The following is a 27,441-nucleotide window of genomic DNA, read 5'->3' as shown; positions in this document are numbered from 1 at the left end:
TTTAGTTTAAAAAAAGACTATTTTTCATGAAGTCATGAAATTTGCATATAAATGGATCAACATGGAAAGTATCATGTTGTGTGAAATGAGTCAGAAAGAAAGAGACAGACATAGAAAGATTGCACTCATATGTGGAATATAATGTAACTGAGAAGTACAAGTTGGCAACGATGCAACTTCTGGCAGATATCTCTCTGGACTTAGTTACTAAAATACTAAATTACAGAAACCCAAAACTGAGAGGCCGCTAAGTGTGGTCACTCGACCTCATACCTCTTCATCCTCAGCAATGGAAAACAAATTATCTAATGCTTCCTTTTCAGCAGGTCTGACTGTAGGGGAGAGACTCTCCAAACAATAACAGTGAGTTTTGTTGAAATATTGTATGCAATCAAAGTGAAAGTAAAGTGAAATTTATTAGTTACACAGGCGGGGGGGGGGCTTAGGGTGGGGGGGCTAGGGGCGTGGGGGGGGTTAGGGGTGTGAGGGGGCGGGGTGGAGCTATAATGGGATTCTTGGTGGTGGAATATGAGCACTGGTGAAGGGATGGGTATTCGAGCATTGTATAACTGAGATTTAAACCTGAAAACTTTGTAACTTTCCACATGGTGACTCATAAAAAATTTTTTTTAAAAAAGACTATTTTTCTCCCTCCCCCCTTATTGAGGTACCATGATTTATAATACTATTAATGGTAGTTGAAATGAAAACTTTTTGGGGTTTGGGAAAGTACAAGTAGGGCATCTACCCTACACGTGACCAAACTGGGTTCAATCTCCACCACCAAATATGGTTTCCTGAGTCCCAACAGGACTGACCCCTGAGCACAGAGAAAGCACTAACTCCTAAGCATTGCCAGGTATGGCCCAAAAATATAAAAGCTTTTGTTCTATACAAGACCATTGTTAAATTATTGTGTGCCTGCTAAAGGGCAGGCTTAGAAGGTGGCTGGAAAAATGAGGACAATGATGGAGAGAAGGTCACTCACATGATGGGATTGGTGTTGGAACATCAAAAGCCCATAACAACTGTATTATGAATAACTTTGTAAATCATGGTATTTCAAGTTTTTTAAGATAATTGTCAAGATGATGAAAAACAAGCTATAAACTGAGATAAAATATCTATAAACTACATATTCAATAAAGTACTAGGAAGAAGACTTAAAATGTGCAGTTGTTAAAATGCAGTTAGGGGCTGGGGGATAACTCAAAGCATTGATGCGCAGAGCAGAAGGCTCAGGTTGGATTCCCAGCACAGCACAAATCCCACGCAGAACCGTCTTAGCAGCAACACAGTGGGAGTAGCCCCTGGCCACCACTGGGTGGCCCCCCAAACAGAAACAAAAACAGATAAATAAGACTAGTTAAAAAAATGGGACTATATCAAACCAAAAAGATTTTGCATGGCAAAATAAGCTACAGTTAAAATAAAAGGATACCCTACTGAATAGGAGAAAACAATTGTTCAGCGTACATCAGATAAATAGCTAAATAAAAAAACTCTAAACTCTTCAAAAAATAGGGAGAGAAGATAAAACACACTTCACTGAAGAAGAGCTAGGGATAGTAGTGTTTCAGGAAAAGTGCTCAGGTTATCATTTTTTTTTTTGAGGGGTGGGGCTCATACCCAGTGATGCTCTAAAAGGTGAATCTGGTCATGTTAGTTCTCAAAATCATTAGTTTGGCACACAGTGGCCTTTATGATCTAGCACTGGGCATTTATTCAGTATGGTACATACCTGGATAGAAATTATTTGAAGCTTCTAGCTGCATAGAGCTCTGACTGAGATAACCTGGGGACCCACATAATAATTTAACCCCATATACTTATCTCATACTTACCTCTAATGTTGATCCCATTCTCCAGCAAAATTAGGGATGCAATCAGTCTTTGCTCTAGTAAGAAGTCCATTATAAACCTTTTATTACCTTTGCTTTTAATCTTAGAGTTCAAAGGTGTTAATTCTGTGTGACCCTTCAAACACTAACCTGCAAGCACTCCCGCCAGGTACACCAGCCCCACCCGGAGGCCTTTGTGGACCATTTCCAAGGGGATGCCCAAAAGGAGCTGCATGATAAGATTCCCTAAGATGTGCTGAATTCTGCAGAGATAAACACAGTTGTTAAATTTCATGACAAAGTCAGGCAGTTACTTCCATAAGAGATTAACGTACTGTTGTCTAGTTATGGCCTTCCTTAATTCAAATAAAATTTCCTCATATTTTTTTCAATACCTATTTCTTCACCAGAGTTCATTTCTCACCACCAATGTCCCCAGATTCCCTCCCGCCACCACCCCAATCCCCCAACCCCACCCACAGCCTGCCTCTGTGACAGGCACTTTTCTTTTCTTTTCTTTTATAATGTAGGAATACTGCTATTTATTCAACCATTGATTATGCTGATTGAATTGAGCATGAACTCCACATTACTTTTTTAAAAAATTTTTTAAATTGAATATCCATGAGATAGACTATTACAAAGCTCTTCATAATTAGGTTTTAGTCAAACAATAATCCAGCACCTATCCCTCCACCAATGTCCCCTGTTTCCCTCCCACCATCCCCCAACACCCCCACCCCACCCCCAGCCTCTCTCTATGAAGGCACTTTCCTTCTTGCATGCTCTCTCTCTCTCTCTCTCTCTCTCTCTCTCTCTCTCTCTCTCTCTCTCTCTCTCTCTCTCTCCTTTTCCTTTTGTGCATTATGGTTTGCAATATAGTGCTAAGAGGTCATGGTGTTTGTTCAGGGCATTCAATATTTTTATCAGGACATAAGGCTGAAGTAGCTTTTCAATTGGGTGGCAGCGTGGGTGTGGATGTGACTGCTGAGGCTTCTGGAAGTACAGTGATGTGGGGGGAAGGTAGCCCATTCCAACCTCGAGAAAGCCTAGATATTTAAGTCACAAAATCCATATAACAGAATTTTCAGCAGGTTATGTCTGGGTGAGATCCGTCCTGAGGTGATGTAGTCAGGCCAGGGATACGGCGGCGATTTTGGACTGTGGGAGCAAGCAGCTGCTGGGGGTTCTGTTTGGGCAGGAACCAGGCTGACCCACACACCTCCGATTTACCCCAGTCTGTTCAGCCTTGTGCGGGTCCAAGATTAACTGCGGCTTTTGATCTCTTTCAAGATTTCTTTATGGGTCTCTAGGGGCTGGAGCGATAGTACAGTGGGTAGGGCATTTACCTTGCACGCGGCCAACCCGGGTCCAATTTCCAGCATCCCATATGGTCCCCTGAGCACTACCAAGAGTAATTCCTGAATGAAAAGCCAGGAGTGACCCCTGTGCATTGCCGGGTTTGACCCAAAAAGCCAAAAAAAAAAAAGATTTATTTATGGGTCTCTGAATGAAGCAAAGCTGGCATTAGAGCTTACATGGTGGTGCTGAAGTTGGTTCATGGGGGGGGGGGGGCGTGGCTGCCAGTGCTTCCAGGAGTATTGGGAAGTGGCAGGCACTTTTCTCCTCCCTCTCTCTCTCTCTCTCTCTCTCCCTCTCTCTCTCTGTCTCTCTCCCCTATTTTTAGAAGTAACTTTTTCAGAAATAAAATCTCACATGGAGCTTGAATAAAATTGTATGTTGAGGCATGTATTTACTTTATAAAAACCCCACATCACACAGAGCAATGAGGTTGGACATGAATTTCACATATGAGGTTTTTGGATGATGTTGCCAATCTCACACCAGCCTCAGCATCTGATTCTTTTGTTTTCTTTGTTTCTTTTTTCTTTCTTTTTCCTTAGAGTGAGAATGGAGACCACATCCAGTAATGCTTAGAGCTGGCTCTGTGCTCAGAGGTCACCCCTGATACAGCTCAGGGGACCATATAAAGTGTTTAAACACACACACACACACACACATACACACATTTGTTCTCTTTTTCTGCTTTCCTTTTTTGCCCCTTTCCCGTCTGTATGGTTCCAGAGACTGAACTCAGTGAGACACTGAGTTCATAAAAGTGAGACACACAGATTACCACTGAATTCTGTCTCCCTGACCCAGTATCTGTTTTGTTTTGGCTACAAAGTATTGAGAAAATCCTAATTTACCTGTACTGAGTTTAATTTTAAGAAGATTTAAAACAAGATGTCTTGAAATCTCAGGAAAAAATTAAATAAAATAGAAATATCAAGAGAAATTTCATGCCCAGTATAACACTAGAAAACTTTTTAAAATGTTCACCTGGGGGCAGGGTGGAGAGATAGATCAAAGAGCTGGAGAACATGTGAACATTGAGCCTGGCAGGGGTAGCCCTCAAACTCACCATCTATGGACCATTGCACCCGCTCAATAAAGCTTACCCAATAACATAGCTAAAGTGGGTATGTCCCATCTATTACAATTGATTTATACATATTTAAGTTATCATCTCCACAGCTCCCCAGTGGATTACTTACCATTACATTTTATAGTCACATTTTTTTATATAGTCACATGCTTATCTGGGCACAACTACCATATTCCAAGCCATCTTTAAAGATGTATGAGTCTGAAAACAACCTGAGTGCCTAAAACAGACTAATGGATAGAGAAACTACAGCACATCTACACGATGGAGTACTACACAGCTGTTAAGAAAAATGAAGTCATAGAATTTGCCTGTAAATGGATGGACATGAAGAATATCATGCCAAGTGAAATGAGTCAGAAGGAGAGGGACAGATACAGAATGACTACATTCTTTTGTAACATATAAAATATAGATATAGTAGAAGATTAATATACATGGCCAGGGAAAACAGGAGCTAGGAGGAGTGGTCAATGGCTGGAATCAACACAAGTATGTGGAGGGCAGAGGTAAGATGAGGTAAGACAGAGAATGGACCAGTATGACAATAAAGCTGGAAATTATCACGTTGGACAAGAACTAAGTGTTAAAAGTAGGAAAAGAGATATACCTGATAAGCTTTCAGTATTTGTATTGCAAACCAAAATGTCCAAGAAGGAGGGGGAGAGAGAGAGAGAAAGAAAGAGAGAAAGCACCTGCCATAGATGCAGGCTGTGATGGGTGTGGGGAGGTGGTAATGGGAGGGAAACTGGAGACACTGGTGCTGGGTAATGTACACTGGTTGAGGATGGGTGTTGGAACACTATGACTGAACCTAATCATGTCATGTACAGCTTTGTAAGGGTCTATCTCGTAGCAATTCAATTTTTTAAAAATTTTAAATAAGGGCTTAGGACAGCAGGTATGGCATTTGCCTTGCACACAGTTGACCCAGGTTCAATTCCTCTGCCCCTCTCAGAGAGCCCAGCAAGCTACCGAGAGTATCCACATGGCAGAGCCTGGCAAGCTACCCATGGCATATTCAATACGCCAAAAAAAGTAACAAGTCTCACAATGGAGACATTACTGGTGCACACTCGAGCAAATCGATGAGCAACTGGATGACAGTGGTACAGTATGATACAGTGAAGGGCTTAGGAGAGCAACAGTAGAGCAGGTATGCACTTGCCTTGCACTCAGCTGACCTAGGTTCAATCCCCAGCACCCCACATGGTCTCCTGCGCCTCAAAGGGAATGATCCCTGAGCAAAAAGCCAGAAATAAGCCCTGACCACAGCTGGGTGTGACCCAAAACACACACTTTTTTTTAATAGAGTACAGTGTAGCAGAACTAGTCTCATGGACTATTAGCCTCATGGAGTCTTCAGACATAAAGATATTGGAGAAATGTACATCTTGTGAATTTGAACAAAGTCAGAGAAAACCATTTCACCGAGTCCTCTGGGAATAGCTTGTGGACAAGATGACTGGTAGCCATCACCTGAGCACTCTTCTGCTGCTCACAAGCACAAATGTGGCACAAAGATATGACCCAAGTGGATATTCTAACTTTTTCAACCAAATTTTATCCGCCTTTCTAGGTCTGGCTTAAATCCAGTTTACTGGGAAGAGACTGCTATTCTGCTCTCTCCGTCTTCCCATTTAAATCACTGAAGTTAATCATGTATCCATTTCCTTTGCCCCTGGTGTGGCTCCTTCAGTAAGGCTGAGGACTGATGTTGGCTTTCTCACCCTCTCTGAATAGGGGCGCAGGGCCATGCTTCCAGTCAATGATGACGTGAATATGAGCAACAATGTTATTCAAGAGTAAGCTTCAGTCTTGGCAAAAGGGATGCATGTCCCCAGTGCTTGTACAACCTCAGCCCACTGCCGCACTGAGTGTAGTGAGGACAAACTTGGAACCAGGAGAGACAGGTGTGGGATAAGCAGAATGTCAGCATAGAACCAAAAGTCCTGACTTCACTGAACTGATGAAGTCTCTTTGGGCTTCCTTGGGGGTTGACGGTGGGGGAGGGAGATTAATTCCTTGCTGTTTAAACCCTTGTTAAATTTTTTCATTACTTGCATCCAAAAGTGTTCCTTACTTTTACAGCCCCATAAAGTGACAAGTCCTACACAGTCTTACAAATCAGGACAAAAGGGAAAAGGATAGAATTGGACTGTCAGGGTATAACTGAAGGTTACAATGCTATACAATGCAGACTTGCAACTGCTGCACACTTGAACCTATATAATGCTATAAGGCAATATAATTTCAACTTAAACATTTAAAGAGGACTAGAAAGATAGTACAGGGATTAAGGTACTTGTCTTACATGCAGTCAACCATGGTTCAATCCACAGAGCACAGAGACAAGAGAAGCCCCTGAGAACTGTTGGGTATAGTCCAAAAAATAAAATTTGTTAGTAAAAATAAAAAACAGAGTATAATCATCATTTCAATTAATTGAGCAACCTTATGAGGTAAGTACAATTAAGCCTCAGTTGTGGAAACTGAGGCATGAAGATGAGGTATCATGACACTATTTTAGACTGTCATACTACCTTCCATTTTTACTTAACTAATTGTTTTTTCTTATAATTTTATTCGTTTAATTAATTTTTTGTTTTAGGGAAGCACCCAGTAGGTCTCAGGAGCTACTCTCAGTCTGGGTGCTCAGAGGTCCCTCATAGTGGAACTTAAGAGACCATGAACAGGGTGCTCCCACATACAAAGCATGCCCTCCAGTCTCCCCAGGCCCTCCTTTGTAAGTTGTAAGGCCTTGAGTACAGAAGCCATATTTTCTCAGGACAGATCTGTTCAATCAAAATCAAAGTGTGGAATTGCAATAGAAACTGGACTATTGGCCATTTTGTCCTTGGCTTGTGAAATCTCTGAGTCCTGTGTCCTGCCATAAATGGCCATGGGTCAAACTTGTCATTCTTTAAGGTCCAGACTGGGCAGGTCACAGAGATAAAGTTGGCCCCACTGAAACCCCCTGGAGTACAACATAGAGGTGGTGTCTTCAGGGAGCTGCTCACAGTAGCAGGTGTGGTGAAGTAGGATTCTAAGCAAGGCTATAACAAGCAGACCATTGGCATGTAAGAGACCAACAGGAAAACCAACAGCAGACACCGCATCTCCTACTGCTGAAAAGATTTAGACCAGGCATGTGGAAGACAGGAAGGCAGGAAGGAAGGAAGGAAGGAAGGAAGGAAGGAAGGAAGGAAGGAAGGAAGGAAGGAAGGAAGGAAGGAAGGAAGGAAGGAAGGAAGGAAGGAAGGAAGGAAGGAAGGAAGGAAGGAAGGAAGGGAAAAAGAGAGTTGAGTGGGGAGGGAAGACTAAAGGTTCATATCTTTATCAGCTTTAAACCATTAGAGGAGGGCCAAGATATGATTCAATAGTAGAATATGTATCTGGAGTGTATTCAGGGTCCTGGGCTCAATCTTCAGTATCACACACACTAAAACCCAGCTAGAAAAATATTCTTTAGGTTTGGTAGCGATTGGGTCTCTTCTCACTAGTAATCTATTTAAAGACCAGTATGATGGCAGCTATAATGCAATACACCAGACTTAGAGTTAACACTAATGAGCTGAAATCCTATTTTTGCAATGGAGCTATATGACGAGGTACAGTGATGATATCCTAAGTCTCAGACATAAAGCAGCTGGGTAGCACCTGCCTCCTAGGTTGCTGTGAGAATCAGATAAGACTGTGGATATGAAAGTTCTTCAGCAACAATAGAACACCAAGTAAATGAGGTGCTATAATTCCTTTTTTTCTTTCTCCAGTACCTGGGGTCAAACCCAGGCCCTCCTACATCAAGGCAAGTGCTCTATCACTGAAAGAGAGAGAGAGAGAGAGAGAGAGAGAGAGAGAGAGAAGAAAAGTGCCTGTCATACAGTCAGGCAGGGGGTCAGGAGGCGGGAGGGAAACTGGGGATACTGGTGGTGGGGAATGTACACCAGTGAAGTAGTGAAGGGATGGGTGTTGGAACATTATAAGACTGAAATCCAATCATGAATAACTTTGTAACTGTGTATCTCATTGTGATTCAATAAAATAATAATAATAATAATAATAATAAATGCTCTACCACTGAGCTACATCTATGGTCCCAAGAGTTTCCATTCTTTATCATCACCTCTACCAACAGTGACTTCACTGCTGTATCTTACCCAGCGTGTACCAGCATGTATGAGATAAATCTCCAGGCTTCCTGCCTCCTGTAAGGGTTGTAGGTGAAGGGACTCTCCAAGATGCTCAGGTCCAAGGTGATCCATTGATTCTGGGGCTTCCACACAGCATAGTAAACAAACACTGCCAGCTGACAAGGGGACAGTCATGAAGGTGAGCCACACCTTGAATACTGATCAGAGTGGCCCTATCAGTGCCAGATGATTAGCTCTCCAGTGGCCACTCCATGGCACGTTCTAGGACAGAAATGAACATTCCTATCACACATATGCATCTGTCATCATTGCCTACTTCCTCCTGGGAAAAGGAAAGCCCTAGACCAAACTGTAAAGACTCTTTCTGAAGGTGGAAGCTGGCAGTTCACTGCAACGTGGATGGAGCTGGAGAGCATCACGCTAGATGAAGAAAGTCAGAGTGAGGAGAACAAAACCAGATGATCTCACTTATCTGTGGTATAAAAACAAACAAAAAACACAGGGGAATAGACAGTGTCAAACGATGATTAGCCCTTAATCTGGGACTGAAAAACTGACATTACAGGGAGTGGGAACAGGGGGTATGAAGTGGTTGATTAGAGGTGACAGGGTCTTGGGCACTTCGATGGTAGGGAAGGTGCAGTGACTTTGTACATCAAAACCATAACTTTTAACTATAATATTGTAACCATGTTACTCAAACTATAAAAAATTTCCATTTTTTTCCCTAAAAATCTCTTTCTAAAGCCTTTTCCCTCTTGAAATCCACTGGCCTCATCTTCCCCCAATTGATCTTTCACTTACAGCTTAATATAAAATAGTGTCACTGCTGACTTTCAAAGCATAGGGCAGGGAAAGAGGACAACGGGACCTTCCCAGTGGAGAAATCTGAAAAGTTTGACCTTCCTCATGTGATGAAGGATAACATCTCCAGAAATATCTCATGGTAGGGCTCCCTACTCCCTGACAGGAGGTGATGAGGTAAGAAGGGCATTTCACTGCTGGGGTATGCTCCCCCATACCCCTAATACCTGTGTTGTCATAAAAAAAAGAAAGAGAAAGAGAGAAAGAAATAGAGAGAAAGAAATAAAGAGAAAGGAAGAAAGAGAGAAAGAGAGAAAGAGAGAGAAAGAAAGAAAGAAAGAAAGAAAGAAAGAAAGAAAGAAAGAAAGAAAGAAAGAAAGAAAGAAAGAAAGAAAGAAAGAAAGAAAGAAAGAAAGAAAGAAAAAAGAAAAGAAATCCCTGAGGCCCTAGCATTGCCAGGCTAAGCAGTAAGGGAGCTCTGGAGAAGGCGAGCTTGGGCAGGGGGAATGAGAGGGGCTCAGGGTATGTATATAGGCAGAAAGGGTTGCTTGCCCACCACCCTACATACTTACCTCCACTATACTGATGAGAATAATGAACAAAGGGGGTGGCACGCAGTTGGCTCTCTCAAGATATGCCACTCGTTTGCTTTCAGGAAGCATCCATTTTGAGACAACCCTATAGACTTTTTTCTTCTTGATGGGATGTTTGCCTTCCGTTCCTGGTTTCTCTTCGTCCATCATTGTTTTAGCACTTTCTCCTATACCCAAATCCATCTCCTCCAACTCCAAATCCGAATTAACTGCCATTGTCCTGGTTCTTTTCTCCATCTGAAAGGGACATGAAGGTCAAGGGCAAGCCAGATGACTCTGGAGTTGGCAGCCATGGCTATTTCCTGGGCTCTCTGGTACAATCACCATTTTCCAAGGTATTTAATGTGAACTAATAGAGGGCAGCGAATGACTTGGTATGCCACTAATCTTCATATCCAGTCCTCTTCGTTAGAGTCTAATTGTGCCATAGTACTAGGGTCTCTTCCCAAATGACAGAGAGGGTTTTCAGCCACCACGGGGGTGGGGGGGGAACAGATGGAAGCCTGAAATGACCACACTCCCTAGCATACCCCTTAATATTTATTGAACATCTATGGTGTACCAGGCACTGTGCTAGAGACTTGCAGCTCTACTGATGCTCGGGACCTCTCCAACAAAGCAGGAAAGAAGGTCTTAAAGACCCACTTATGGATTTTAAGAATTGCGCTTCTCACCACCACGCACAAAAGATTCAAGTCTACATGTTCTCTTTTTAAATTATCTCTGTCTGGGGCTGGAGCAATAGCACAGTGGATAGGGCATTTGCCTTGCACATGGCCAACCCAGGTTTGATTCCTAGCATGCCATATGGTCCCCTGAGCACCGCCAGGAGTAATTCCTGAGTGCAGATCCAGGAGTAACCCTTGTGCATCGCCAGGTGTGACCTAAAAAGAAAAAAAATTATCTTTGTCTTTGCAAAATTACCACTGCAGCCCCATTCTGTAGTACCCTTGAGGGGGCCATTCCTGGTAGATTCTCCAGGTACAACCTCATTGATCACTGTAATTAGTATATATATATACTAATTACATATTTATGTATATATATCCTATATATACACACATATATATATCCTTTGTTTTCAGTTCTCATCCAAAGTTTCTGGCTCACAGCTTTCAAAAGTTTTGCTGTTTCCTAACTGTAGAGAATAATAAAGGTGTTTCTCATTATGTTACTAGTGGGACTAGGAGGTAGGATGAATGGGTGCTTGTGAACTGCTAATGGCCAGTGAGCTAGTCACTGTGCCTCTGAATGAAGTCCCCATAAGCACTCCAGAGGGGGACCCACAAGCTCAAAGGGCTAGAGTGCTACTTCTCATTGACTGTAGAGAAGAAGAGAATTCCCCTTTTGTTCTTTTCCCCAGAAAAATTTTCCCCCAGAAAGGCTTCTGGGCTGGGGAGATCATACCGTAGGCTTGGCCTACATGCTTTGCATATGGGAATCCTGGGTCCAATCCCTGGAGCACAAAGGAGTGACCCCCAAGTACCAAGCTCCAGAGCACCTCTGAGTATAATTCAACAATAAACAAAAATAAAGATTTTTTCCCTCCCCTACAGCTTCCTCCCTCCCACTCAGCCAATCTCCCAGAGTCAGACATTAAGTTCTTAGTTATATCTATTTCACCTGTTTCCCCCTGAATAGTCATAATTTTATAGGTTTTGTCACTTCATAAATTGGCAGGACACCACATTTAGGATCAGACATATTAAAGCATTAAAATTTTAATTCAAATCAAATAGCTCAATGGGCTAAGCTTATGCTTTGCATGAGGGTGCCGAGTTTAATCCCTGACATCACGTGGTCCCCGAGGGTTGACCACCCACCCTCCAAAACACAGAGCCAGGAGTGGCTTCCAAGCACTGAGCTGGGCGTAGCCACTGAGCACCGCCAGGTGTGGCCCCAAAACAAAAACAGAATTAGTTCAATTAGGAATGACCAATATTCATAAGCTCTATTATAAATTTAAATAATACATAAGGTCATTTTATGAGGAAATAAAATTCCATGTTGTTGGCAATACAAATTTACAGCTCTAAAAGGAGCTAGCAAGAAATGAGTTACATTTCCCCCCAATTTTTCTCTCTTCTCCAGATTTCAAAATTTTCAGAAACTGTACAACATCTGGCCCCAGTTTCCAAGGTCTCAGTGAGACAGTTCCTGTGACTGCTCAGTGTTGCTGAGAATCATGTGCCTGCTTCTTCCTGGGCGAGCAGCATCACGGGACCTGCCGTGTTCCAGCAACTGAAGGCATGTTCCTGCAACAGACATGCTGCCGGCATGTGGTTGGGGCATTTCTGTTTAATCCCCTCTGCTCTCTCCATTCTGACTGCCCCTGGCACCTGCCCCTGGGCCCTGCTCCCAGAGGACAGGGGTCTCTCCAGTTCCTCTTTCCTCTCATGTCCTGCTTGGTGCTCAGAGGTGCTTCTTCTGGTCTGCCCCTCCCTGTTCCTCCCACTTCCGTGTCTCTTCTGCTCCCACACCTCAATTTCTGAGGACAACCACCCCCTGGGAAACATTACTGATCAGATGGGCACCAATGAAACAGACTGATCCATCCTGAGCAGGCTATGAGGAAATCCATGAGGCCGCTGATGCAATTTTTAAAGAAGGCAATTAGATAATTACCCATCTATAGAATATAAAACACATCTGCCCTCCCCCCCCACAGAACCACCCTACTCCTAGAAATCCAGCCCTTAGATAATAAATCTGAACAAGTACACGAAACTATATTGCAAAAATGGTTGGTGCAGACCCATTTCAGCCTGAAACTTGTACAAGTTTCAAGTCTGTTTGCTTATTTGTTTCAAACAATCAGTTGTTTTTTCTGACAAAGGGCTAAAATCTTCTCCTGGGCTCAAGGTGTTCCTCCCTAGGGCTTCACAAAGCAAATCTGATCTAAGATCCCATGGTTGTGCACGGATGTGCGTGTTCTTGCATGGATATGGCCTACAGAGCCTCTGGGTTCTGGGTATCAGGTGCAATAAAGCTGTGGTTTACAACCACTTCATCTCTGAAGCCCTGAACTGGACCTGGACTAGAATCCCAAAACACCTACCACACCCCTCCCCACATCAAATCAAATCACACAGATCATACATGATATTGTGGAGGTGGAAGAGAGAACGTCATAGATGGTAAATGGAGAGGCCTGGATACTGGGGAGGCACCCAGACCCATCGACTTATACTGTCCAATAAAAGACTTCTTAAACATCTGAGTTCTGTATGCAAACCTTTCATACAATTCTCAAGAACCCACAAGCTCAGGAACAAATCTACTTTCGAGCTACCACACATGCGTACTCAGGCATCAAAACTGCATCATCCTGCTGTGAGTATTCCCATTCTTCTGGGTCACACCCAGCAATGCACAGGGGTTACTCCTGGCTCATGCACTCAGGAATTACTCCTGGTGGTGCTCGGGGGACATATGGGATGCTGGGAATCAAACCCGGGTTGGCCGCATGCAAGGCAAACGCCTTACCAACTATGCTATCACTCCAGTCACAAATATTCCCATTCTGCCAGTTGGAGTAGACAGTGAGAATGCCCCTAGATTTCTGTTGAAAAAGAGAGGTTTCAGGGTTGGAGTTATAGTACAGTGGGGAGGCCTTGCACATGGCCAACCTGGGTTCAATTCCCTGAATCCCATATGGTTTCCCCAAGCACCGCCAGGAGTAATTCTTGAGTGCAGGGCCAGGAGTAACTACTGGTTACACCGGGTGTAATCCAAAAGCAAAAAAAAAAAGAGAGAGAGAGAGAGAGATTTCTTCTCACATACCTTATCAAATGCATGTTTTTCCATTTGGCTATCCTGAGCTGTATCCTTTACAACAAACTGGCAATAGTAAAGCACTCTCCTTAGTGCTGTGAGTCATTTTCACAAATTACTAAACTTGCAGACGGGTCATGCGGCCACCCCACCAGCAGCAATTTGAGGAGACTCGGCAGCAGTGCCCAGGGAGTCTAGGGGCTATTACTGGTTATACTTGGCCAGTTGGGGAGATTCTATACTTGGACCTGGCCATGCAGAACTGTTTAGACCCAGCAGTTCTGAGGCCAGGGGGTGGGGGACAGGGGGAGGCACCAGTGTCATTCTAATGGTGTCCAAGGCTGTAGGATAACATTAATTTGTCTTTTCTGCCTTGCCACAGGGAGTTTAGGTTTATTTGGGTTACTCCCATCACAGTGCTCCCATTCCTCTGTGTTTATTTGTACACAGGGCTACATACTAGGTGATGCTTAAGGGTCCCATTCAGTGTTGGGGACTGAACTCAGGTTCTCACGCATGCAAGGCATGCACTTCTGATTTCTGAGCTATGTCCCCAGTCCTAGGACACTCCAGTTTATAGTCAACCAGTCAGAAGTACTGAATGTCCAGCTTCGTAGCTGATGTCTGAAGTGGAGAGCTCTGTGGGACTGAGCCCCTGCATGGAACTGTTAGAGAAAACCCACACACCAGATGCCAGAAGTGTCTGTTGTAGTAGAGAAACAGTTTTATTTTTTCACTCCCCAAAGCCCTTTTCATGAAAGTCATTTACTGATTTAATATATCAGAATCTGCTTCTGTCTCTTACGGCCAAGAACCTAAGACACCTTAATAGCCAAGAAACTCTTTTAAGCCCTCTCTGGGGTTTCATATGAGTGAAATTTGACTCTTTTTCCACATTTGGGAAACACAGCTCAAAGAGAGCACAGAACCAGGAGGGTTCTTTGGGGGTCTAGACTGCCACCTCCAGACTACGAGACCTGGAACAAACACCTTCTGGTGCTGAAGCACCATTTTCTTTTCTTTTCTTTTCTTTTTTGCCTTTTTTGGGTCACACCCAGCGATGCTCAGGGGTTACTCCTGGCTTTGCACTCAGGAATTATTCCTGGTGGTGCTTGGGGGACCATATGGGATGCCGGGGATCGAACCCGGGTCGGCCGCGTGCAAGGCAAACGCCTTACCCGCTGTTGAAGCACCATTTTCTCACCTGCTTGGTGACCAGTCTGCAGTGGAGCAGCATTTTCCCAAAGTGGCTCCACATCAGAATCCCCTCCAGTGCTCATTTTTCAACATGTACTTGTCGTGCAGGCTCCTGGACCCCCCACCCACCCCTTCTGCCCGCCCCAAAGAACTGAACTGGATCCATTGGGCAGATCTCTGAACAGGCACTGCTAAGGGGCAGGCCGTGGTACCTGGAGGACCACTGCCTAAGGGTCTCCCAGGCCACTCTGTCCCCACTCTGTAACCTTATAGTAGAAGACAGAGACAGTTTCACTGCTGTAATCCTTAGGCCCAGAAAGTTTCTGGCCACAGACATGTTTAGAAAAAACTTAGACCAGAGTGAAGAGTAAACAGTCTCTTCAACTTTTCTGAAAATCGAAAATCATTCCAAAATTTAAAATATTTGAAAATAATAGAGTTGGGCCTGGAGAGTAGTTCAACAGGGGACAGTTCATTCAGCAGGGAAAAGCATGAGCTCCGCCTTGCTCACGGGAGGCCAGAGTTTGGTCCTAAGCAAAGCTTATCCCCCAAACACTGCTGGGAGCAATCCTCAAGTCTCAAGCTGGGAGTAAGCACAGAGCACCATCAACGAGTGACCACCAAACAAAAAAGTAAATAAATAAAATAAAATCATATGTTAGGAAGGAAGAAGAGAAGGTGGGAGGAATTCCATTGACACATGAACTAAGACTCTTACATGACAGTATTATGTTGGAAAGCACTTCCCAACATCCTTCCCTACATATGCATATATGCAGGCATGCGCGCACGCACGCACGCACGCACACACACCACAGAAAGAGGGAGAAAATTATTATTCTGCTATTCCTGAGCTATGAGAACAGAGCATCATGGAGCCTCCTTGCCATGAATGTTGTGAAAGTGCCTGGAACCAGCTTTGAGAAGTGTTCCTTGTGCTTAACCCCAAGATGACCCAGTTCTGTTCCCAGCACCTGCACCAATTTCACTCAAATTGGATCACAGTTACCTTAGCTGCAGATAGAGCCCAGTCCTCTGCTTAGTATCTTACAGAGCTATTGTAAGAATCAAATGAAACAATGAGTTTCCATACCAGAGAGCAGTTACCAGCTCTATGCTAAACCATCTCTGAGCATCCTCGTTATTTTCCTAACAGCCTCTTTTAGGAGGATAATGAGATCCACATTTTTTTAATATAATGTAGGAGCACTGCTATTTATTCAGCCATCGATCAAGCTGATTGAATTTGGCATGAACTCTACATTACTTTTTTTAAATTTTTTAAATTTTAAGTTGGTTCACAATGTTTGATTACATTCAATATTCAAACACCAATACCACCACCACTACACCTTTCCACCACCAAATTCGGGAAGTTTCCATCCCACTTCCCAATCCCTGTCCCAAAACACAACCGAAACAATATATTTTGTATTGTCTGTTATGAAGAATTGCTGAACATGCTTACAAAAAAGTGTTCATATAAGAAACAGTGCGAAGATTGTTCTATTTTGGCAGGAGCCATTAAGACATTCTATAGGATATCACTAACATGTTGTTAAAGTTTGGGTGATGTGAGCTTTAGTAGATATATCTGAAAATATGTATACATGCATATATATTTTCCCTCTATGATTTGTTGCCTACTATCTGAACCCCATCAAATGTGGTGTGGTAAATATGGGGAATGGGTAGGGAGTGTTTTATGACGTGTCCAGGAATATGTTTACTCATATGTGAGGCTCAGCCCAGAGCATGGAGAGCAGCCTTGAGCATGCGGCAGTTGGATTGTGGAGGTTTTTGGCTGCCAGAGCTGGGTCCCTTGGGGCTGGGAGGGTTCTCACCTACCCCCTCTGGGGTGCCCTGTATGAAACAGCCTTGCACGGAGACCAGCAGCATGGTTATGGGGCCTCATGTTATGCTCCCTTTCGGGAAAAGCAGCCATGTGATCTGGACGGTGGCCGATGGCAAGATTATCTGGCACAGGCAGGAGGCAGGAGGTGACTTATGGGCAAGACCCCTGGGTCGCCGGGGACCAGGGGAAGCAGGCAAAGGATCTCTGCTCCTGGTCCCGTTGAGCGCAGAGTCCAGGGTCACAAAGTTTCGCATTACTTGGGTTCCATAGGACTTCACGCATGCGTGAGGTTCGGCCTGAGCATGTGGGGAGTGGCCTTGAGCGTGGCGGCAGTTGGGTCGTGAAGGTTTTTGGCTGCTGGAGCTGGGTCCCTTGGGGCAGGGAGGGCTCTCACCTGCCCCCCTCTGGGGTGCCCGAATGAAGACAGCCTGGACATTCTGTGGCACTCTCTTTCAGGAGTTTTAGTTTATATCCCTGGGTCTTGGCCATTGATGAGATTACATGGCACCGGGGGCAGTTTGCGGAAGTGACTGCCAAGCTGCTGGCAAACTGGGGACCTGGGGGGAGGAGGCCCAGTCCCAATCCAAGTGGGCCTGGAGCTCTCAGTCATGTGTTCCCACCTACCTCTGTGCTACAGGCCCTAACTGCATCTTTTGATCTCTTTTGAGATTTATTGGTCTCTGAAATAAGGCCAATAAATGAGCTTATATAGCTGAGTTGGAGGTGGTTTGTGGGTGTGTCTCCTACATACCTAACTTTTGACCGTTTAATTTCTTGGTAAACTTGTCCCCAAGTTGTTGGGGTCTGGCCAAAGGCACAGCAGCAATTTTGGGGTATCTGGAAGTCTGAAGGCATCATCAGGCTGCTGATGCACTCGCCCCACAGGTACAGGTTGACCTGCTGGTGGCACCATACCCCCTGAGATCCACATTTTATAAATAAGAAAACTCAGGGGGCTAGAGGAGAGTACAGAGGGTTAGACACTTGACTTGCATGTGGTCAACCATGGTTCTTTCCCTGCTCCCACACGGTTCCCTGATGGAATAGCCCCTGAACATCAATGGCCTAACCCACCCCCCAAAAAGGAAGGAAGGATGGAAGGAAGGAAGGAAGGAAGGAAGGATGGAAGGAAGGAAGGAAGGAAGGAAGGAAGGAAGGAAGGAAGGAAGGAAGGAAGGAAGGAAGGAAGGAAGGAAGGAAGGAAGGAGAGGAGAGAGGAGGGAGAGAGAGAGTGAGAGAGAGAGAGAGAGAGAGAGAGAGAGAGAGAGAGAGAGAGAGAGAAGTCAGGGATGGGCCTGGGAGATCAGTTTCTGCCCAGCTCTGTGGCCCTGGGCTCAGTTTCTGGCCTAGCAGCATAACTGGCTCCTTGAGCACCTCTGAGTGGCCTGGTGGCTCCTAGCACTACTGAACTAGAGCAGTACTAAGCCAAGTATCTCTAGGGGTGCCCCCCAGACCCCCTGAACACTACTTGGGAGATTCTCCCTGCTCCTTCTCCACCTCTAGCAAAAAAATTAAAGTAAAATAAAAATGAAAGAAGGAAGCGATAAACTTGGGCTTCCAAAATAACTTGCTCAAGACCATTAACCAAAGAGAGGCAGGCTGGGAGAGGAGTACAGTCTCTGATCTTGGCCTGCAGAGACCTGGAGTCCTGCTGGTTTCTGCACAGAAGCCTATTTTCATCTTGTTCTTCTGCTTGTTATCTTTTCTCCCTCTTCTCTCCTTCTAAGTGGACCCCTACTATACCCTGGGAGTCCCCAGATGGGAGCACTAGAAGTGACAAGTCACTGACCCTAAGAATGAGACTGGGAGCATTGTCCCCCACCAACCCATCCCTTACTCCCCACCATGTCACAGCAAGTCAGCAAGAACACAGGCATCCAGGCAAGGAAAAGAGATTTGCCTCTGAGAACCTGAAGGACTGGGAACCTGAAGGACTGGATCAGGCCCTGACTGGATCAGACCCTTTCCCTTATTCTAGGCCACCCTCCAGAGGACAGCGCCTCCTCCAAAGAAACTCTTGGTCAGGGTTGGAGCAATAGCACAGCGGGTAGGGCATTTGCCTTGCACGAGGCCGACCCAGGCTCGATTTCCCGGCATCCCATATGGTCCCCTGAGTACTGCCAGAGATAATTTCTGAGTGCAGAGCCAGGAGTAACCCCCGTGCATTGCTGTGCGATATCCAAAAGGCCAAAAAAGAAAAAAACTTCCTGGTCATTCTCGATGTTTCTAGCTTTATTCAAACAAGCAGATTTTAAACATCTGTGGTTTGTTTCTTTTTTTTTTCTTTTAATAGCTAGTCTTACCTATTCACGGGGACAAGGCAGTCAGGCCTCTGAGGCAAAGTTTAGCCTAGATGTGGTCTGAGCATCCAGGAGGCTGGGCGACAGCAGGCTGGGCGGGCGTGCCCGACTGCTGCCCAGCTCAGCTGGTGGGCAGGCTTTCGGTGGTGTTTCTTGGCAACTGGGCTAATTAGAGAAGCCACAGATTGGGCTTCTGCACCGCAACGATTAACAGCGTCCTTCATCCCCCTGCAAACCATCGTCACAGTCATTCCAGAGTCTGCAGCCGTCTCTCTGGGGTTTTAGCCAGCAAGACTCCTTTTTTAGCTACAGAAATTGAAAACCAGCTTTCAATATTATGGGTTTGTGGCCATGATTGTTTACTTTTTTGCTCCATCTCTGAGGATACACTGGAATAGGCAACAGATTTTAAAAGAACCCTCCCCCACCCCCACCCCCAAAAAAAGAAAAGAAAAAAAAAAAAGAAAGCCTCCACCAAGGTTTTACTTCTTTCTAAAGCAGAGCAGGCTTACTCTTTGTTGGGAGGGCAATGAGGGCAGGCGACTCTGCTTTCTGACTTGCTGAATGTTCACACCATGTTATAAGCAGCCTTCCAAGAGAGCTAGTACGGCCACCATGCTCTCATCCCTGGCACGGCATATGGTCCCCTGAGCACCACCAAGACTGACCCCTGATCACAGAGCCAGGGGTTAAACCCTGAGCACTGCCAGGTGTGGCCCTCAAACAGAAAACAAAACAAAAGCTGCTTTCCACGGACAGGAGCCATAGGACAGCGAGTGGGGTGCTTGCCTTGCACACGGCCAAATTGGGTTCAACCCTTGGAACATCATGTGGTCCCCTGAGCCCTGCCAGGAGTGATCCTTGAGCACAAAGCCAGGAGTAATCCCTAAGCACTGCCAGACGTTGCTTTCCACGGTGGTTGAGAAGGGGGATGGCGGGAAAGGGACTCCTCACAGGTAGGGCCTCTCAGCAGAACTGCTTCATGGCTCCCCCTTCAAAGGCCATCACGAGTCCTCCCCTTGCAATCTATGGGGCCACTTTCATTGACATATTATGACAGACCCTCCAGCTGCCCTGATAATCAAGATGTCATTCTCACTTCCATTTTATAGACGTGCATGATGAAGGGAAAGAACAGCACCTGGGATTAGACACCCAGGCACAGCAAAGCCACAGCCCAGTCCCATTTTTCTGAGCTAGATCCTGAGTCCTCCCCACTACGCCACTACACCTCCCCACAGAGCTATTTCAGAAACTTTTGCGCACTGTTGGAAGAGGAGCAGCAATAGTAAAGATACTCATGGAGGTAGGGGCATAAGACCTTCATCCTGTATCTCAGCCATCCCCAACACATCAGGGGTTGTTGAGTGGGTGGTTGGGCTTTCAACGCCATTAAAGCTCTCTAAGACATACAATCTGGAAGATTCCCAGAGACAGACACTACTTCATTGAGTGTACAGACCTAGAACACCAGAACACCAGGCTAGAGGAAAACCCTTGACACGCCTTCATTCAAGAGCAGGCACTGTTTGTTTGCAAGTCTCAGAACAGGCTTCAGGCTGTGGAAGGAAAACAATCACTGCCTTCATAAGATATTTGTAGCTATCTAATGAAAGTATCTTTGTAAGTAACTTCATTAGATATTTTTCTTTCACTACTCAGCTACAATGTTTCTTAAATTGATAGTGAGCAGCTATAATTGGCAGGGTTACTTTGTGAGGGGCAGTTTTGGATTTTATTTTTTGGAGGGGTGGGGGTTGGGCTATACCTGGTGATGCTCAGGGGCTACTCAGGGCTCTGTGCTCAAGGGTCACTCCTAGCAGAGTTTAGGGGAACAATATGAAGTCTGGGGCTCAAACCAGGGCCAGCTACATTTGTAAGGCAAGCCCCTTAGCCCCCTGTACTATCTCTGATGCCCCTGGAAATGGTATTTTGCATGTGCAGTCAAGACTCAGCACTCCTTGTAGAGAGATTTGTTTTCAGGTATACCGGGGAATCTGCATACCTACTGAACTGCTCCCTAGGGGATTCTGCTGCTGCTACTGCTGCTGCTGCTGCTGCTGCTGCTGCTGCTGCTGCTTCTGTTGCTGCAATGATCAGGGTCACACAGTTGGTTGAGGCCCTCAGCAAATAGCTGCAGTGCTTGCTGAGGGTTGCACACGTCAGTTCTGGTACTGGCACAGCCTGGTTGCAGCCCCAGGGATTCCAAACAACAGTGCTACCAGCCCTGCACTCAGCATGTGGGTAGTGTTAGGGATCAAACTTATGACCTCACGCCAACGCAGGAGCCAACTCCAGGCCCCACCCAGGGGATTCTTCTGTACACTGCCCCAGGGGCTTGACTGTCCCAAGGCCTTCCATCTCTTTCTCCTCTGCTCTCCAAGCCTCAGCAAACACCCCAACAGGAGCTCCAAGGGCAGCTCGTTCAGAACAATGACGCCCACCTTCTCTGAAGTCAGCCCAGCTTCACACATCCTACCTGTTCAAGCACAGTCCTGGGCTCTGCTTCCAGACTCATCATTACCCAAATATGTCCCTTCACTTGTTTCTGCATTTCCTACTAGACTGTAAGCTCCAGAAAGGTAAGCTAAATTTATTCTTTACCCCACCTATAGGTGCAAGTGCTTGCTGAATAAACATTCAATGAGTGAAGCCAGAAGGCAGGAATAAATTGAAGTAATAAAGCATCAAAATCATATTAGTCAGAAAATCCTTCTTCTTAGGGGCCAGAGCAATAGTATAGTGGGTAGGTGTTTGCATTTGCGTTGTACATGGCTGGCCCATGGGTTCAATCCCCAGCATCCCCTGTGGTCCCTTGAGCACCTCCAGGAGTGATTCCTGAGTGCAGAGTTAGAAGTAAGCCCTGAGTAGTGCCAGGAAAGAGAGAAAGAAAGAAAGAAAGAAAGAAAGAAAGAAAGAAAGAAAGAAAGAAAGAAAGAAAGAAAGAAAGAAAGAAAGAAAGAAAGAAAGAAAGAAAGAAAGAAAGAAAGAAAGAAAGAAAGGAGGGAAGGAAGGAGGGAAGGAAGGAAGGAAGGAAGGAAGGAAGGAAGGAAGAAAAGAGAAAAGGAGAGAAAAGAAAAGGAAAGGAAAGAAGAGAAAAGAAAAGAAAAGAAAAAAGAAAAGAAAAGAAAAGAAAAGAAAAGAAAAGAAAAGAAAAGAAAAGAAAAGAAAAGAAAAGAAAAGAAAGGCCACTTCACAAGGCCAGTGCCTTAATACCAGTACTATCTCTCTGGCTCCACAACACATTTTTTCTTTTTGCTTTTCAACATTTTAAAGAAGCCTGAGCAATAGTACCATGGGTAGGGAGCTTGCCTTGCACGCAGCTGACCTGGGTTTGATCCCACACACCTCATGAGATCCCTAAGCACCACTAGTGATTCCTGACTGCAGAGCCAGAAGTAACCCCTGAGCCTCGCTGGGTGTGGCCCAAAACCAAAACAAAACGAAAAAATAAGTTAATCACTAAGACTGTCACACGTTAAAATCAGTTCCAAGATGGAATTTTCCAGCATAGGCTTCGTTAGAGACCTGTTTTAGCTATATTTTTACCCCAAACTTGGAACTACAGTGTTAGCTGGTTCCACTTATGGAAAACATCCACCACAGAACCCAGTTGTCTGAGTCACTGTCGATTGGAATCCTCACTGTCAAATTCAGCAGCCGAATCTGAATGATTCTGTCTGTAAGCACATCCACCTGCATTTCAAATCATTTCTAGGGCCAGAGAGAGCTCAGCTGGTGAAAGTGCATACTCTGCATTCAGGAGACCCAGGTTTTATTCCACGTTATGCAGTTCTTCATGCCCCGCTGGGAGCAAACCCAGAGCACAGAACTGGGAGTAGCCCCTGAGTAGCACCATGTGTAGCCAAAAAACAAAAATTAATTAATTCAATTTTATTATTTTGACAAAGGAGTTCATTTGCATCCCCATGACAACCAACTCAGGTTGTAACTCTGATTTTACATAATAAAGATAAAAAGCTAAACCACTTAAGGTTAAGGCAAAGTAATCTAGTAGTTAAGCACAAATTCTTTGTTCGTTTTGAATTTCGGGGTGCTCAGGAGCTATTCCTGACTCCGTATTTAGGAATGGCTCTAGAAATGCTTGGGGAGCCAGATGCTGTGCCTGGAAATTTAATTTGGTCTGCAGGATGCAAGGCAAGTTAACCTTCTATTACTGTCTTTCCCATCCTTTCCACCAGTGTAAATTCTAGAGAATAGTGCTGGAGTGTAAACCTTGGTTTCACCACTGAGCAGCTCTGTGACCTTGTGAAACTTGTAAGGAACTTTCTCTGCAAAAGAATAAGCTTAAATGTATCAAAAAGTATGAAGTGGAGAAAGGAAAGTCTCTTCAACAAACAGTGCTGGGATAACTGGTGAATCACATGCAAAAATATCAGGCAGACAAACCCCTTTCTAACATGATGCACAAAAGTCTAGTCAAAATCTATTTAAAACCAAGCTGAATCAAAAAATTATATTGAGGAAAACATAGGTAGACTACTCCATGACAAGCTAGAGAGATCTTCAATGATTCAATGACACGGGTCAAACAAATAGAGGATAAATAAATGGGGCTATAGAAAACTAAGAAGCTTTTGCAGTGCAAAAGATACAACAACTAGAGTCAACAGACACCCCGCCAACTGGATATTTTCCCATCACTCATTGGATAAAGGGTTAATGTCTAATATATATAAAGTATTGGTAGAAGTTCCCAGGAATAAAAAATAATTTAATGTGTGTATATGGGATGACATGGCAGACTCTGGCAAGCCACAGCAGAGCCTGACAAGCTACCTGTGGAGTATTCAATATGCCAAAAACAATAACAATAATGGGGTTCATTCCCCTGACTCTGAATGCCACAAGGACTAATGGAGATGTTACAATGAGCAAAGGGACGACAGTGATACATCGATATGGGGATGGGGTGAGGACAGATGGACACTTCCTCAAAGAAGAAATACAAATGACCAAGAGATATACAAAAAAAATGCTCTACATCAATTGTCATCAGGGACATGCAAATCAAAACAACAATAAGATATCATTTCACACCAGTGAGATTGTCATCACAAAGAATGAAAAACAAATGCTGGTGAGAATGTGGGGGAAAAGGAACCCTCATTCACTGCTGGTGGGACTGTTGACTGGTTCAGCTTTTTGGAAAAGCAATGTGGACATTCCTCACAGAACTAGGAATTGATCTGACAATTTCAAATCTGGGCATCTACCCCAATGGCCCCAAAAGTCTATTCAGAAAAGACAATTTTCACTCCCATGTTCATTGCAGCACTATTAACAATTGCCAAATTCTGAAAACAGGCCAAGTGCCCAAGAACAGATGACTGGATAAAGAAACTATGGTACATACACACAATGGAATACTATTCTGCTATAAGAAACGGTATAAACATGCAATTTGCTGGTATATGGATGAATCTGGAGAGTATCATTTGAGTGGAGTTAGTCAAAGGGATAAGGACAGACACTAAATTATCTCTCTCGGATAAAGAAACAAAGCACTGTAGCACTGTAGCACTGTCATCCCATTGTTCATCGATCTGCTCAAGAAGACACCAGTAACATCTCCATTGTGAGACTTGTTGTTACTGTTCTTGGCATATCAAATACGCCACGAATAGCTTGCCAGGCTCTGCCGTGTGGGCAGGATACTCTCAGTAGCTTGCCGGGCTCTCTGAGAGGGACAGAGGAATCGAACCAGGGTTGGCCACATGCAAGACAAATGCCCTACCGGCTGTGCTAATGTTTAGGGGAAAAAATGCCCCAAACTGAGAATTTGTCATGGTAGGAAACTTACTATGGAGAGGGAATGTGGGGGATTTGGATTGGAGGGGGCTCTGGGACAATGGTGGAAAGAAGGGGACATTCTGGGAGAGAGAATGGTGTTATGCATTAAACCCTACCTTTTAGAGTATTATAAATCATGTAGCTCTGTGGTAGAGAGTTTGCCTTATATGTGTGGAACCCTGGGTTCAATCCCAGTAGGAGGGTAGGGCGGAGGGGTAGACACTGAGAATATCATGGAAAAAAACACAGATATATTAGGATAAAACACATCCCTCTTAGATTCCTCAGCAACCTCTGCACCTGTTCAGAGTACCACTGTCTTCTTTGTATTTTCACTGTCTACTCCACAAAGCTGCAAGATTGTATTTCTGTTTTATTTCTCTGAATCCCTAGGGCCTGCTGGATGCATCTATAATTATTTGCTGCACTCATTTACTCACAAAGGTTTCACTGAACATTTATGTATCAAGGACATAAAGGCGTTTGTCATACAATTGTAACCCAATATATGTGATCCCAATGGGGACCCACAGAACCCTTGATTGGATATGGATGATGTATGACAGGATAAATAGACTAATAAATCAGGGAATACATATGTTCCTCCCTACTTAAAGAAAGCAGCCCTTGGGGCCAGAGCAATAGGACAACAAGTAGGGCACTATTTTTTGCACACAGTCAACTGAGTTCAATTCTCAGCATCCCATATGGTCCCCTCAAGCACTGCCGGGAGAAATCCCTGAGCACCAAGCTAGGAGTAAGCCCTGAGCACCACTGGGAGAGGGAGGGAGGGAGAGGTGAGGTGGGGAGAGAGAACAAACAAGCAGCCCACAGCCCAGAGCAGAAGCAGGACAGGAAGGGAGAAATCATGTCCCAGCAGTTGGGAAAATGACGATGCCCTTTTATCTTTTCTGATATAGAAAAACTTGGAAGAAGGCAAGGAGTTGAACAATGAGCATGGATTCTAGAGTCTAGAGACTGGCCTAGATTTAAATTCTGAAACCATTGCTTATTAATTATACTAAGGAAAATTTCTTAGCCTGTTTCATTTCCCCACACAGTCTGTAAAATGGGGACAAGAATAAAATAACAAGGGCCAAAGCGATAGTACAGGAAGTAGGGTGTTTGTCTTGCACAAAGCCAACCCAGGTTGGATTCCCAGCATCCCATATGGTCCCCTGAGTCCTATGAGCAGAAATCTATTCCTGAGCTCAGAGTCAGGAGTAAGCCCAGAGCTCTGTAGGGTGTGACCCCCAAACAAAACAAAACAAAAAGAATAATATAACAGACATATGACTAATATGAAAGAAGGCCTGTACCCTGAGGCCAGGTCTGTTGATTTTTAGGCATTGATTGGCACCCTTCTGGCCTCGAGTGAGTTCCTGTTCAGAAGCCCAGCAGGATGGCCTGCTCTGGCCGGCTCCCTACAATCCTGGGTTCCAGCCTTCAAACCAGCAGCCTTCCCTCGCTAGCCAGAAGCTTTTTTTTTTTTTATCTTTAGTACAGAAGGGGAGTGGGTGCTGGGACCCACAGACCGATATAGCAGGAGGGAAGCATAGAAGGGGAGGAGCCAGACGTTTACGGAAACTTAGGATGTTTCCTGGCACCCCATTTGGTGCCAAGCTGGTCTCAGCTCCTGCCGTCTACACAGTTCCATTTGCAGGAGAGGAAATAGGATGTGAAAGGAGAGGTGAACAGTCTTTATAACCCCAAAATAACTCCTTACAATGCCAGGCCGCCCACCAGCCAACAGACCATCATTGAATGGGGGGGAGAGAAACTCGGTCTTCTTATCCCCAGCTAGAACAAACGGTGCCTGCCTTTCCCTCGAGAACCCACGAGGTGTCAAACAGCGATGAACAATACCCAGGAAGGAATCAATGAAGGAGGCCGCTCAGTTCCCAGAACAGGAAGGAGGAAACAAGAGCCCTGTGCAGAGGGCCTGGCTGGGGAGGAGTGGGAGGTGAGGATGGGGGGGGGGGGTGCCCATGACAGGAGGGCGGGCACCCGGGAGTCCTAGGACTCTGGGGTTGGCGCAGAAGTGGAAGAAAACAGGGGAGAGGGTGAGTGGCCGACCAGGGCAGAGCAGAAAAAGGGAAAGGCCTCGCCGCCACGTCTCTGGGGGAAAGGCAGAGCAGCCCCTGGAGTCCGGGCCCAACTTGTTGCCAGCTTTTAAGATGAAAGTCTCCGCATCCCAACCGCCCCCTCCGCAGGGCACTCCGGAAGGGAGGTGAACCGGGAGCACCGGCCGCTCCGCCTCCTTCCCCCCGCACCCTCCCGGGGCCTCGCCCCCGCGGGTCCCGCCACCCCTCCTTGTGCCTCCCCGCGCGCTCCCTGTCCTCACGCCCCCTGTCCCCCGCTCCCGCCCTCGCTTACTCGAGGGTCCAGGCCCAGGCTGCTCCGACGCTATTAGCGGTTACTCGCGCGCTCCCCGACGCCGTGGCCCAGCGGCTGCCTCCGCGCCCTGCGGCTCGCGCCGACGCTGCGCTCCCGGGGGCTCCCGAACTCGAACCGTCCCGCGGCGTCCAGCCCGCGCGCTCGGGGACGCGGCCGGGAACTCCCCGCCCTGCCCTGCCCTGCGGAGCGGCCGGGGCCGGGCCAGCCAGCTCGGCGAGCGCTCGGGGCTGGCCCGGGATGAATGAGTCGGCGCGCTCCGCCCG

At 45.5% G+C, this 27,441-nt stretch overlaps 1 protein-coding gene across 1 annotated transcript in view; it reads right to left on the bottom strand.

Moving 5' to 3' along the window:
* Positions 1-27,324, bottom strand: part of RHBDL2 (rhomboid like 2) — a 45,786-nt gene extending 18,462 nt beyond the window's left edge. The window contains exons 1-4 of the mRNA XM_004614229.2: positions 27,158-27,324; positions 9,821-10,078; positions 8,451-8,599; positions 1,992-2,104 (exon numbers count right to left, since the gene is read on the bottom strand). Of these exons, the coding sequence (XP_004614286.2) occupies positions 1,992-2,104; positions 8,451-8,599; positions 9,821-10,078 (520 nt within the window). The 5' untranslated portion in view covers positions 27,158-27,324. The remainder of the gene's footprint in view (positions 1-1,991; positions 2,105-8,450; positions 8,600-9,820; positions 10,079-27,157) is intronic.
* Between the last annotated feature and the right edge of the window lie 117 nt (positions 27,325-27,441).

Source organism: Sorex araneus, chromosome 5 (genome assembly GCF_027595985.1).
Source record: "Sorex araneus isolate mSorAra2 chromosome 5, mSorAra2.pri, whole genome shotgun sequence".
Taxonomy (NCBI): Eukaryota; Metazoa; Chordata; class Mammalia; order Eulipotyphla; family Soricidae; genus Sorex; species Sorex araneus.
This window is presented reverse-complemented; position numbering and strand designations above follow the sequence as displayed.